This window comes from Salvelinus sp. IW2-2015, unplaced genomic scaffold (assembly GCF_002910315.2).
Source record: "Salvelinus sp. IW2-2015 unplaced genomic scaffold, ASM291031v2 Un_scaffold3850, whole genome shotgun sequence".
NCBI lineage: Eukaryota > Metazoa > Chordata > Actinopteri > Salmoniformes > Salmonidae > Salvelinus > Salvelinus sp. IW2-2015.
This window is the reverse complement of record NW_019945124.1, coordinates 38,879-52,404: the sequence shown is the minus strand read 5'-3', so window position 1 is coordinate 52,404 and position 13,526 is coordinate 38,879. Positions and strand designations below refer to the sequence as shown.

The 13,526-nt window shown below is 41.0% G+C and overlaps 1 protein-coding gene across 1 annotated transcript; it reads right to left on the bottom strand.

Moving 5' to 3' along the window:
• Window positions 1-3,809: 3,809 nt before the first annotated feature.
• LOC112076574 (deoxyribonuclease gamma-like) lies at window positions 3,810-11,535 on the bottom strand. Its single transcript, XM_024143313.2, has 6 exons — window positions 11,415-11,535; window positions 9,502-9,594; window positions 5,904-6,016; window positions 5,558-5,670; window positions 4,212-4,369; window positions 3,810-3,928 (listed from the first exon to the last, which is right to left on the bottom strand). The coding sequence occupies exons 1-6, from the start codon at window positions 11,480-11,482 to the stop codon at window positions 3,826-3,828; spliced, it is 648 nt and encodes a 215-aa protein (XP_023999081.2). The 5' UTR covers window positions 11,483-11,535; the 3' UTR covers window positions 3,810-3,825.
• Between the last annotated feature and the right edge of the window lie 1,991 nt (window positions 11,536-13,526).

Below are 13,526 nucleotides of genomic sequence, written 5' to 3'. Positions count from 1 at the left end.
CACTACTTTTAGACAGGCCTTATTCCCTATATAGTGCACTACTTAGACCAGGCCTTATTCCCTACATAGGTGCACTACTTTAGACCAGAGCCCTATTCCCTCTTATTCAGTGCACTACTTTTAGACCAGGGCCTTATCTCCCTAGTATAGTGCACTACTTTAGTACCAGGGCCGTTATCCCTATTATTAGTCCTGCACTTACTTTAGACCAGGGCCCTAGTTCCTATATAGTGCACTACTTTAGACCAGGGCCTTATTCCCTATATAGTGCACTAACTTTAGGACCAGAAGCCCTATTCCCCGAATGTAGTGCACTTGACTTAGAACAGAGCCCTATTCCCTATGTAGCTGCACCTACCTTTAGACCAGGCCTTCATTCCCTAGTATTTGGCCACTACTTGTAGACCGAGAGCATCCTATTACCCTATGTAGGTTGCACTACTTTAGACCAGAGCCCCTATTTCCCTATTTTAGTGCACACTTACTTTAGACCAGGTCCCTATTCCCTATGTAGTGCAGCGTACTTTTAGACCAGGGCCCTATTCCTAATTATTAGTAGCAACTACTAATAGACCAGGGCCCTTATTCCCTAGTGTAGTGCAACTACTTTGATCCAGGACCCTATCCCTATATAGTGCACACTTCCCTAGACCAGGACCCTATTCCCTATATTAGTGCACTACGTTAAACCAGAGCTTCTATGCCCCTATATAGTGCCTACTATTTAGGACCAGAGCTCTATCCCTATATAGTGCACTACTTTTAGACCAGGGGCCCTTATCCCGTATTATAGTGCACTACTTTAGACCAGGCTGACCACTTCCGCTATGTCAGTGCACTACTCAGGGTAATAAGGAGTGCCATGTATGTTTAAACAAAGCAAGTGAAAGAAGCGAGAAGAAAAGGCAAGATCGCTTCAAATGAGCTGGTCGTACAGGCACACTGGTCGCCTTAGCAACAATGGAAACACACACATTAACCCTTGAGGGCTGCTGCGAGCAAGTACGCCAACGTTATCTATAGTTAAACTAAAACTAATTCAGTTTAAAAAGATTTATGTTAAAAAAATATATTAATATATATATAATTAAGAAACTCGGCTTTAAAAAACTAAACACTGTAATCGAAACTATATTTTCATCCCAAAACTATAAATAAAGTTAAAAATAACAAAACTAACCTTACAATTATGTTTCAGATTTTTTGCTAATGGTTTTTCAAGCTTGTCTGAATCTGGCTTCAGGTAAATGCTGCCAGAAGCGATGGCAAGTTTCGAATACTGGCCTCGCTTCACTTCAAATCTGACATCCTCCCCAGGACCAGTTCGCTGCTGGTTCAGTTCTGTTGCTCTGATCTAGGTCTGTTTGCTCTGGGTCTAGTCTGTTTGCTCTGGGGGTCTGTTCTCTCGGGTCTGTTGCTCTGCGTTCTGTTGCTTCTGGGTCTAGGTGCTGCTGTTGCTCAGGTCTGTTGCTCTGGGTCTAGTGCGTGTGTCTAGGTCTGTTGCGCTCTGGTTGTCTGTTGTCGAGGTATGTTGTCTGGTCGTGTTGCTCTGGGTCTGTTCTTCTGGGTCTGTTGTGTCTGGGCTGTTGTCTGGTCTGTGCTCCTCAGGTCTGTTTGCCGGGTCTAGGTCTGTCTGCTGGGTCTGTATGCTCCTAGTTCTCTAGTTCTGGTTGTCTAGGTCTGGTTGCTCTGGGTGGCTGTTGGTCTAGGGCTGTTGTCTGGGTCTGTTGCCTGCGGTCTGTTGCTCTCGGTGTTGTGGTCGTCTGAGTCTGTTGCGCTTCTGGCGTTGTCTGGTCTGTTGCTCTGGTTCTGGGTCACCTGCTATGCTCTGGGCTCCTGTGTGTCGTTGTTGCTCTGTCTGGTTGTTGCTCTGGGTCTGTGCGTTGTGGTGTGTTGTCCTCTGGGTCTGTGGTTCTGTGGCTCTGAGTCGTTCTGAGTCTTGTTGCTCCTTGGTCTGTCTCTAGCGTCTGTTTGTCAGGTCTGCTTGGCCACCGTCTGGTCTGCTTGCTTCGGTCTGTTGCGTCTTGCAAGGTCTGTTGGTCCATTAGAGTCTGTTGCCGGTCTGTGGTCTGGGTCCTTGTTGCTTGGTCAGTTGTCTTGCGGTCTGGGTCTTGTTGCTCTTGGTCTGGGTCTGTAATATCTTGGACGGTAGGTCTCTATACATCTGGTAAGATAATCTGTAATCTAGTCTTGAGACTTCATACGAATGACAACCTACAACACATCCTGCCACTCCTAAGCTATTAAGGCCACCCAGGCTAACACTAAAACTAAATCATCAAACACGCGAATAGAAATGTTTTTTAGAAAATCAGATGGAAATAAATTTAAAGCACAAAAAGATTAAGATTTAGTCAAACAATAAAAAAAAACTACAGGAAAAACAATAAAGAATAATTTATATAATATTAAATAAACAAAATATTATAACACAAAACCTATAATACCTTGAAGCACACAGTGCAGCTCATGACCCATGATGGTGTGATTAAAATTTATCTTATTGTCTGATGCTCTGAGCACACAGACACCAGGGTGACACCGAGACGTCCTCAAACTGGACCGTTATACACCGAGGATTAAGACTCTAACCCTATTCCTCGGCTGCCGGCCGTCACAGTGATGCACCACTGGGCTAGTGTCGCTCAGCCGCAGGGCCGTGGAACCACACAAACACCACACCATTCAGAGGCCTTTACACACTTACACTGTTTAAGGCTTTAACACTGACACCATCAGAGGCTTTACACGTACACCATCAGAGCTTTAACACTGACACCATCAAGGCTTTAACACTCGACCATCAGAGGCTTTTAAAAACGTGACACATCAGAGGCTTTAACACTGAACCACTCAGAGGCTTTAACAACGTGACATCCATCAGGAGCCTTTAAACACTGAACACCATCAGAGGCTTTAACACTGACCACCATCAGAGGCTTAAACTGCTGACACCATCCAGAGGCTTTAAAAACCTGACACCATCAGAGGCTTTAACAACTGACACCATCACAGGAGCCTTTAACTACTGACACACTCAGAGGCGTTAACACTGACACCATCAGAGGCTTTAAACTCTGACACCTACTCACGAGGCTTTAACAACTGACACCATCAGAGCGTTTAACACTGACAACCATCAGAGCTTTAACACTGACACCATCAGAGCTTTACAGTACACACTTACACCATCAGAGGCTTTACCAGACACCATCCAGAGGCTTTAACACTGACACCATCAGAGGGCCTTTAACACTGGACACCATCAGAGGCTTTAACTTCTGAACACCATCAGAGGCTTTAACACTGAACCATCAGAGGTTAATACTGACACATCTTAAGGCTTTCACTTGCACGACCATTCAGAGCTTAACACTACTTGCGGCTACACTCCATCGTGAGAAATTTTAACACTGACGCCCATGTATGAGGCTTTAACATCTACACCCATCGGAGGCTCACTGAGACGCATGTGGTATCTCGCTGTAGTAGTTGTCGATTCTACTGACACCATCCGGAGCTGTAACTCTGACACCCAGTCGCGAGGATACCTGAACCAGTCTGAGCACATCACTTAACCAGCTGGACACCATCTGAGGATTTACACAGTGGCATACCATCAGAAGGCGTTTAACACTGGACCACATCAGAGGCTTTAACCAACTGGATATCCGTCAGAGGAACTTTAAACTGACACCCATCAGAGAATTTAAACACTGATACTGTTTTTACATTGACGTTTTGGATCTTTTAGTTGGTACAGTCTACATTAGATGCATTTCAGATCTGTCGAGAGAGAGAGAGAGAGAGAGAGAGGAGAGGGTGCTATACCTGTAGCTCGGTTAGTCCGTAGGCCTGTCTGAAGTCAAACACATCCAGAGAGGTTGGGTTGACTGCCTGGATCATCTTGTCCCCGTGGAGGACAACCCTATAGACAGACAGAGGAACAAAGAGGGGTCAGACAGGAGCAGAAGAACCATACAGCAGAAAGAGAAATCCTAAAGATGACCTTCTGGCTGATGAACAGTTACGTTGACATCCAGCACCTGCTCAATATACTGATCGGGTTGGATCCTAGGTCACATTACAAGTCTGTTTTAACCCGCTGAGCTTAAAGCTTAACCACATTTGTTACACTCAAAGGGAAGCCATAGGACGTGCACATGATTGTACGACCCCTRATGTATGTTTCTATGGCAACGCCCTCTGACCTGTCATAGGCACAGTCTGTGGACTCCTTGACGGTGGTGTCGATGGTGTCACCCGTCAGCCACAGGAAGCTGCTGTCAGACCGCAGGCGGATGCTGCTCCACTGCTTCTTGGGTACGTAGCCGCAGTCCGCATTGAAGTCGCCCATGATGATTACATTCTGAAGAAAGGAGATGTGAGATTGAGCATGGAAACTACCACAGGTGTGCAAAGTACATTGGACAACAACAAAAAACATGCTCAATGGAGATTTTTTTTGTGCACCAGAATAATCTGTTTTAATCTTGTACCGATTACAGTTTACATTGCACACAAATTTGGTTTTGTAAGGTGTCATTTAAGGGCCTTTTTTGTTCACCATTTATAGAAATTATATCTGCTAAGACCCATAGTAATCTAAACATTTATTACAAATAAACACTATTACAAATATCTCATTGTCACAAATATCTCATTGTCACAAATATCTCATTGTCACACAATATCTCATTGTCACAAATATCACACACAATGGAGAACATTGAGCTCTACTGTTGGTGGTGACTGTTGTGGTTTACTAGTGGAGTTATATGAGCTTGTAACTATTTCTGGGAGATACTGTATGTTGTTATTAACTTTACCTCTGCACGTTTTTTTACCGGGCGAAAACAGAAATGATACAACTACTTATAAACCACTAGGAAGGTGGTTTTCTGCCTTTCTAGGAGTTTTTCCTAGCCACCGTGCTTCTACATCTGCATTGCTTGCTGTTTGGGGTTTTAGGCTGGGTTTCTGTACATCACTATGAGATATCGGCTGATGTAAAATTGGCTTTATAAATAAATTTGATTGATAGGAAATTATTCAATGCTGATAAACCACTAGGAAATGATACAACTACTGATAGACTACAACCAGAACAACCAGAATAACATTTAAGACAGCACAACATGTGTAGACTTAAAAAAAAAAAAAAATATTAAAACATAATATAGTCACCATGATATATATATATATATATATATATGTATGTGTATGTATATATGTATGGATGTGTATATATATGTATGTATGTGTATGTATATATGTATGTATGTATGTATGTATGTATGTATGTGTATATATATGTATGTATGTGTATATATATGTATGTATGTGTGTAATATGTATGTGTATATATATGTATGTAGAGGAAATAGGTCAATCCAAACCAAACTAGGGTGTGTGTGTGTGTGTGTGTTGTGCGCGGTGTGTGTGTGTGTGTGTGTGTGTGTGTGTGTGTGTGTGTGCGTGCGTGCGTGCGTGCGTGCGTGCGTGCGTGCGTGCGTGCGTGCGTGCGTGCGTGCGTGCGTGCGTGTGCGTACTCTACCTTTGAGGTCCATCGTTGTTTGACATCTTGGAACACATCGTACAGTTCATTTATCTCCCTGACGGACGTTTCTGGAGTGGTGTGGATCGGGATGATCACAAAGTCCTGGACGGCTGCAGGGAAAGAGGGATACTTGTTGTCCCAAGCAACTTTTACAGCTCTGATACAATATGCCAGTTTAATCTACTGCCTTCTAACTGTTAAAGCAACTTGCCAATTCGGTATTTCTTCTTCGTGTTAAAACTGCGAGCAAGAATTGTAATTGAAGTGTAGCGCTGCAGTGAAGTGTCGTGCCCTAATAACATCTAGTCTAACGGTAATAATATATTGGTTAGTTCAGTCAGACCTGTTTTGGGGGAAGAGAACCAGACGATGAAAGGTTCCCTGGAGAAGGCATCCTCATCTCCAGGTTGGGTGTCTGGGTACTGGTACACTTCCTTTACTGACACCAGCCTCTGTCTGAGAAAGACATGTCATCACACTTCCTTTAGTATTGGTTCAGTGCTTTACTTATGGTCTGTGACAGTTCTCAGGCCCATACATGCACTGTAAAAAAATATATATAATAATCCTGCTGTTATTACGGTAAATTACTGTAAAAAAAGAAGAAAAGAAAGAAGTACAGTATGTTAATGTAAATTACAAATAAACTTTGGGTTAACAGTACATTGCTGTAAAGTTGACCAAAGTTTATTTGGAATTTACAGTAAATTACTGTAAAAACAGTTATTTTTTTACAGTCTGTTTATAACAGGTCTAAAAGAAAGCTAAATCCTTAAGATTTTGACAAAGTGTCCATATCATAGAGCAGGAACTGATACATGTAACGTGTTGAGTTGCTTATAGCTGATGATACATTGGCAATGTTTTGAGCCAATGTTGCCGAGCAACAGAGTTGGGTATGAGACCCAAGAGCAATGATCTAGCTCTGGTCTGCACTAACTAGCTCTTGTCCAGAGCGTATAGTAGCTCACTAGCACTGGTCCGCACTAGTTGTGGTCTAGTTCTGGTCCGCACTAACTAGCTCTGGGCCAGCTCCGGTCCAGGGTGTAGCTAGTGTCTGCACTAACTAGCTTTTGTACAGGGCGTAGATAGTAGTTAGCTAGCTCTGTTCTGCATTAGCTCTAGTCTAACTCTGGTCCACACTAGCTGTGGTCGAGCTTTTGTCTGCACTAACTAGCTCTGGGCCAGCTCTCGTCTGCACAAACTAGCTCGTGTCCAGGACATAGATAGTAGCTAGCTAGGTCTGGTCTACACTAACTAGCTCTAGTCCAGGGTCCGCGCTAGCTCTGGTCCAGGGCATTGCTAGTCCAGGGCGTACAGACTGAGTCAACTTCAATAAAGCTTTATGCTAGAATTTACCACAGTTAACTACTCATACTACTGCTACTGCAGTAACTACCACCACTACTACTACTACTGCCACAGTCACCACTACTACCACTACCATTACAACTCGCCCATTAACGTTATAATCCACAATAATAACTCCACACCTACAAACCAACCCAAAATACGTCAGTATAACTATGAAAACCTTATCACCTCCACTTCTTTAATTACCATGAAAAACACTTAGAGGAGCAAGAACATCACATTTTCTTCAGGACATTTCCATTTTTGTAACTAAAGTTTTAAATTAGATTTACCAAATATTGAAATCATAATCATTTCCACCACCTACACGAGTCACGTGATTTTGTTGGTGATTCTTCCCTGGTCACCATAGCAACATTTGGTCATACYGTTTTTAAAATGTTATTTAACTAGTTAAGAACAAATTCTAATTTACAATGACARCCTACCGGGGAACACTGCCTTGTTCAGGGGTAGAACTACATATTTTTACCTTGTCAGCTCGGGGATTCGATCCAGCAACCTTTCGGTTTCTGGCCCAACGCGCTAGGCTACCTGCCGCTCCAATGGTTAGCATTAATACTTTTGGAACGACAGCTATATTTAAATGAGCTCCCCATGCATTTCAATAGCAAAAAAGGCCCATAGACTTGAATGGTAATACAATAAAATAATTCTAGACTTACAGCAAATATTTTTACAACTAAACCAAGATAGACCACAGCTTAAAGTTTCCAATGTGAACAAATGAGTAGATCAAGCAAAGAGGGGGCAGAGCCAAGCACTGGCTAGCGATATCCTATTGGCACGTTGTAGTACATATCTGCATATTTCCGTTAGGGAACGCCTACTCTGTGAAGTGCGCGTGTGCAATAACTCAATTCGCCTTTGCACTCCTTTTAAACAGCGTGATTTTTAACAACTTTTGTAAAGGGTAAAAGTCTACAAAACTTAGTCCACTCTGTTCATAACAGATTGTAGTTTTGCGAACAGAAAACTGTATTGTGATCAAATGTTTAATTAATGAGAAAATGTGCAGAATGTCGGCCAAAATCCATCTTGTTCCACTGCCCGCCAGTAGGTTTCCTCTCACTACCATATTTGGTAGTGAGTGGAAACGCCATCCGGATGCTTCACATTTATACATCCAGTGAAATATCTGTCTCATTGTTCTATCTGTGCCTACAGTAGCTCCTCTTTCACCATTTTAGCTACGAACTCCAAAACAATGTTGAGATGTTCAAACTGACCCAAATTAGATTGTTCGCATTTGCATAAATTAACATGGGTTTGAATGAGAACCATAGGAATACAGAGGTAGCTATTCAAAACGGACATGCATCTTGGCCAATTAAACTACAATAACTTTAAAACATGCAGGCTATCCTAAATTCTTTTATCAACCATAACTATCTACATTTACATTAATTAGCATAAAATCACTTGCCAATAGTAACTCTTGAACCGTTCAAGCTAGAGACACCAAACCGACTTTCACATTCAGGCTATCATAACGTCATATTCTTAAACTTTATCAAAGTACTTTATCAAAGTATTCACACCCCTTTAATTTTTCCAAATTTTGTTGTTACAGACTTTATTTAAAATGGATGACATTTAGATTTTGTGTCACTGATCTACACACCATAGCCCATCATGTCAAAGTGGAATGTTGTTTGTAGAACATTTTAGAAATTAATACAAAATTAAAAACTGAAATGTCTTGAGTCAATAAGTATTAAACCCCTTTGTCATGACAAACCTCAATAAATTCAGAAGTAAAAATGTGCTTAAAAAATAGCATAATAAGTTGCATGGATATAATAAGTTGCGTGTTCAATAATAGTGGTTAACATGATTTTTGAATAACTACCTCAACTCTGTACCCCAACATATACAATTATCTGTAAGGTCCCTCAATCGAGTAGTGAATTTCAAACACAAAGCCCAGGGAGCTTTTTCAATGCCTCTTTTTTTTTTTTTTTTTCAATGCCTTTTTTGATCAGTTTATTGGTAGACTGATCAAAAAAAGGAGAAACTGAATATCCCTTTGAGCATGGTGAAGTTATTAATTAGGCTTTGGATGGTGTATCAATACACCCAGTCAGAGAAGAAGGAAACTGCTCAGGGATTTCACCATGAGGCCAATGGTGACTTTTAAAGAGTTACAGAGTTTAATGGCTGTGATAGGAGAAAACTGAGGATGGATCAACAACATTGTAGTTACTCCACAATACTAACCTAAATGACAGAGTGAAAAGAAGGAAGCCTGTACAGAATACAAATATTACAAAACATGCATCCTGTTTGAAACTCGGCACTGGAGTAATACTGCAAAAAATGTGGCAAAGAAATTAACGTTTTGTCCTGAATACAAAGCGTTATGTTTGGGGCAAATMCARCACATCACAATATACCACTCTTCATATTTTCAAGCATGGTGATGCTGCATCATGTTATCAGTATGCTTGTCATCGGCAAGGACTATAGTTTTTTTTTGATAAAAATTGACATAATACAGCTGTAAGCACAGGCAAAATTGTAAGACTTGCCTGTAGATAAAGGGTACTACTCCCTGTAAGTCTTACCTGTAGATAAAGGCGTACTGCTCCTTGTAAGACTTACGTCCCAGTCTGTCACTGATCACATAGTTATACTCATTCTTCCTGGAGCTGTAGTCACTGCAGAGGACAGAGGGAGCAGGGGGGGTGGTTGGATGGATGGATGGGTAAGTAGATGGGTAAATGGATGAATTAATACATTAATGAACCAATGAATGAATCATCAAACAAATGAATGGATGGATGAACAACTTAATGTTCTTTATTGACAGTGTTGGGGAGTAGTGAACTAAATGTAATTCAACTAGAAATGTAACTACGTTCTGCAGTAGCTTGGTGGTAGTCGAACTGTGTGTAAATCCAGGTAGTGTTTTCACTAGTTAATTACCTTTTTGTCCTGTAGTGCCGTAGCTAACTACACACAACTTTTTTGGGGCCAAAATAATATAAAATATGGGTGAAGTAGGTAAAAACGTCCTTTTTCAGCATCAGACCTGTCTTATTCTCACTTGAAACACTTTTTTTTGTGTTTAATAGGCTAATTTACACATTCTGTTAACATCTGATTCCAGAGTGATCACATCTGATTCCAAAGTGATCTGTTCTTGCTGTTTGTCGTCTATGCCACTTTAGATTTAGATATGATAATTTTTTCACAAAGTAGTTTGGATGTAATGAACTACTTTTTCAAAGTAACTTCAGTTAAAGCAAACTATATTTTTCTTGAGGGTATCTTAAATTATTCCAGTGTTAAGTACAGTGCATTCAGAAACTATTCAGACTTCTTGATATTTTCCACATTTTTGTTACGTTACAACCTTATTCTAAACTGGATTAAATATGATTTTTTCTCTCATCAATCTACACACAATACCTTTAATGACAAAGCGAAAACAGGTTTTTAGAAACCACCAAGATTCTTCCTAGAGCTGGCCGCCCCGGCCAAACTGAGCAATCGGGGAAGAAGGGCCTTGGTCAGGGAGGTGACCAAGAACCCGATGGTCACTCTGACAGAGCTCCAGAGTTCCTCTGTGGAGATGGGAGAACCTTCCAGAAGGACAACCATCTCTGCAGCACTCCACCAATCAGGCCTTTATGGTAGAGTGGCCAGACGGAAGCCAGTCCTCAGTAAAAGGCACATGACAGACTGCTTGGAGTTTGCCAAAAGGCACCTAAAGGACTCTCAGACCATAAGAAACCAGATTCTCTGGTCTGGTGAAACCAAGATTGAATTCTTTGGCCTGAATGCCAAGTGTCATGTCATGTCCCTACGGTGAAGCATGGTGGTGGCAGCATCATGCTGTGGGGATGTTTTTCAGCGGCAGGGACTGGGAGACTAGTCAGGATCAAGGGAAAGATGAACGAAGCAAAGTACAGAGAGATCTGCTCAGGACCTCAGACTGGGGGCGAAGGTAAATCTTCTAGCAGGACAACGACCCTAAGCACACAGCCAAGACAACGCAGGAGTGCAGAGAAAAATGGGAGAAACTTCCCAAATACAGGTGTGCTAAACTTGTAGCGTCATACCCAAGAAGACTTGAGGCTGTAATCAATGCCAAAGGTGCTTCAACAAAGTACTGATTAAAGGGTCTGAATATTTATGTAAATATGATATGTCTAAAAACCTGTTTTTTGTTTTGTCATTATGGGGTATTTTATGTCGATTGATGAGGAAGAAAAACAATTTAATCCATTTTATAATAAGGCTGTAACGTGACAAAATGTAGAAAAAGTCAAGGGGTCTGAATACATTCCGAATGCACTGTAATTGGTAGTTTGGTAAACTACATTTTCAGAGTAGCTTCCCCAACACTTTTTTATAATACCCAGACTAGTACACACTAGTGTTATTGTAACAGGGGAGTATGTCTTTCAGGTCTTGGCCATCACACCAGCCATTGTTATTTTAACTGTGTCTTTCAGGCCCAGGTCATCCTTACCTGTTGAGTTTGGTCATGAGCTGAGGGAAAGCCTTCCCACTGAGATCTTTGATCTCCATCACCAGCATGATGTCACAGCGAGCGATCAGCTGCAATATAGAGACAGCTTTTAGTACACTGGATAGAGATGCTGGTACATGTGTATGGGAAACCTCAACTGAACATCATGTACTTCCTCAGATGGCCAGGGTTTCACTCTGTGGTGGATGTTCTCCTCTATGGGAAATTAAACTTCCTGTATATTATATACACTACCGTTCAAAAGTTTGGGGTCACTTTGAAATGTCCTTGTTTTTGAAAGAAAAGCACATTTTTTGTCCATTAAAATAACATCAAATTGATCAGAAATACAGTGTAGACATTGTTAATGTTGTAAATGACTATTGTAGCTGGAAATGGCAGATTTTTAATGGAATATCTACATAGTCGTACAGAGGCCCATTATCAGCAACCATCACTCCTGTGTTCCAATGGCACGCTGTGTTCGCTAATTCAAGTTTATCATTTTCACTGATGTTATTTTAAATGGACAAAAAAATTGCTTTTCTTTCAAAAACAAGGCCATTTCGAAGTGACCCCAAACTTTTGAACGGTAGTGTACTTAATATACAGGAAGTTTAATTTCCCATAGAGGAGAACGTCCACCACAGAGTGTACTTCATTAGTTATATAATATAGGTATTCTCACAGATCCAATTCTCACGCTAACCTGACCTCACTCAGACTCTGTTCTGTTTTCTAAAGAATGTTGCCACACCAGATCCCCCTGCTTACTTCTGCTTTCCATGGGACACATTTATACCCAGTTCAGGTGTCTTTCGTTTGTTTATTGCACCAATAGGTTGTCCTGTTGAGGTCGGGACACCTTCTTTACTTCCATATTCTGAAGGATGTTGTAACATTTGTACAATCACCTTCCTCACCTCTGCTTTCCATGGAATGCATTTCTACACACTACAGTTCAGGGGTCTTTTGCTTTTGTCAACAAAACACACCAGTAACTGGAACTATAAAATAATCAAATAACCATCCTGAGTGTTACTGATGTACATACAGTACACGCACGGCATTATCCATACAGTACACGGACAGCATTATCTATACATTACATACATGGCATTATCTATACATTACATACACGACATTATCCATACAGTACACGGACAGCATTATCTATACAGTACATGCACGGCATTATCCATACAGTACATGCCCGTCATTATCCATACATTACATGCATCGCATTATCCAAACATTGCATGCACGGCATTATCTATACATTACATGCACGGCATTATCCATACATTACGCTGACATCATTATCCATACATTACACGGACATCATTATCCATACAGTACATGGACATCATTATCCATACAGTACATGCACATCATTATCCATACAGTACATGCACAGCATTATCTATACATTACATGCATAGCATTATCTATACAGTACATGCATGGCGTTATCTATACATTACACGGACATCATTATCTATACATTACATGCACAACGTTGTCTATACAGTACATGGACAGCATTATCTATACAGTACATGCACAGCATTATCTATTAATGTAAATTGTAATGACAGGATTGATGCCCTTGACGTGCACCATCTCGTTTCCGAGGGGTCCTGTATAGGTTTATTACGCTAAAGTGGTGAGGTAATGAATGTGACACACTGCGGTTAACTAGTCTAACTAGTTAACATGTACGGTACAGAGTCTAAGGTTCAAAATGTCAACCACTGTTTGCAGAAGCGAATGCAAAACTCACCGTTAGCACCACAAAAGAGACCGTAACGGCAGACTGTAAATGGAACAACCACATCTAGTTTCTACACAAATTATAACGGATTCAACATCTACATACAGTTGAAGTCGGAAGTTTAAATACACTTAGGATGGAGTCATTAAAACTCGTTTTTCAACCACTCCACATATTTCTTGTTAACACACTATAGTTTTGGCAAGTCGGTTAAGGACATCTACTTTGTGCATGACACAAGTCATTTTTCCAACAATTGTTTACAGACAGATTATTTCACTTATAATTCACTGATTCACAATTCCAGTGGGTCTGAAGAGATGAGTAAAATGAGTCCT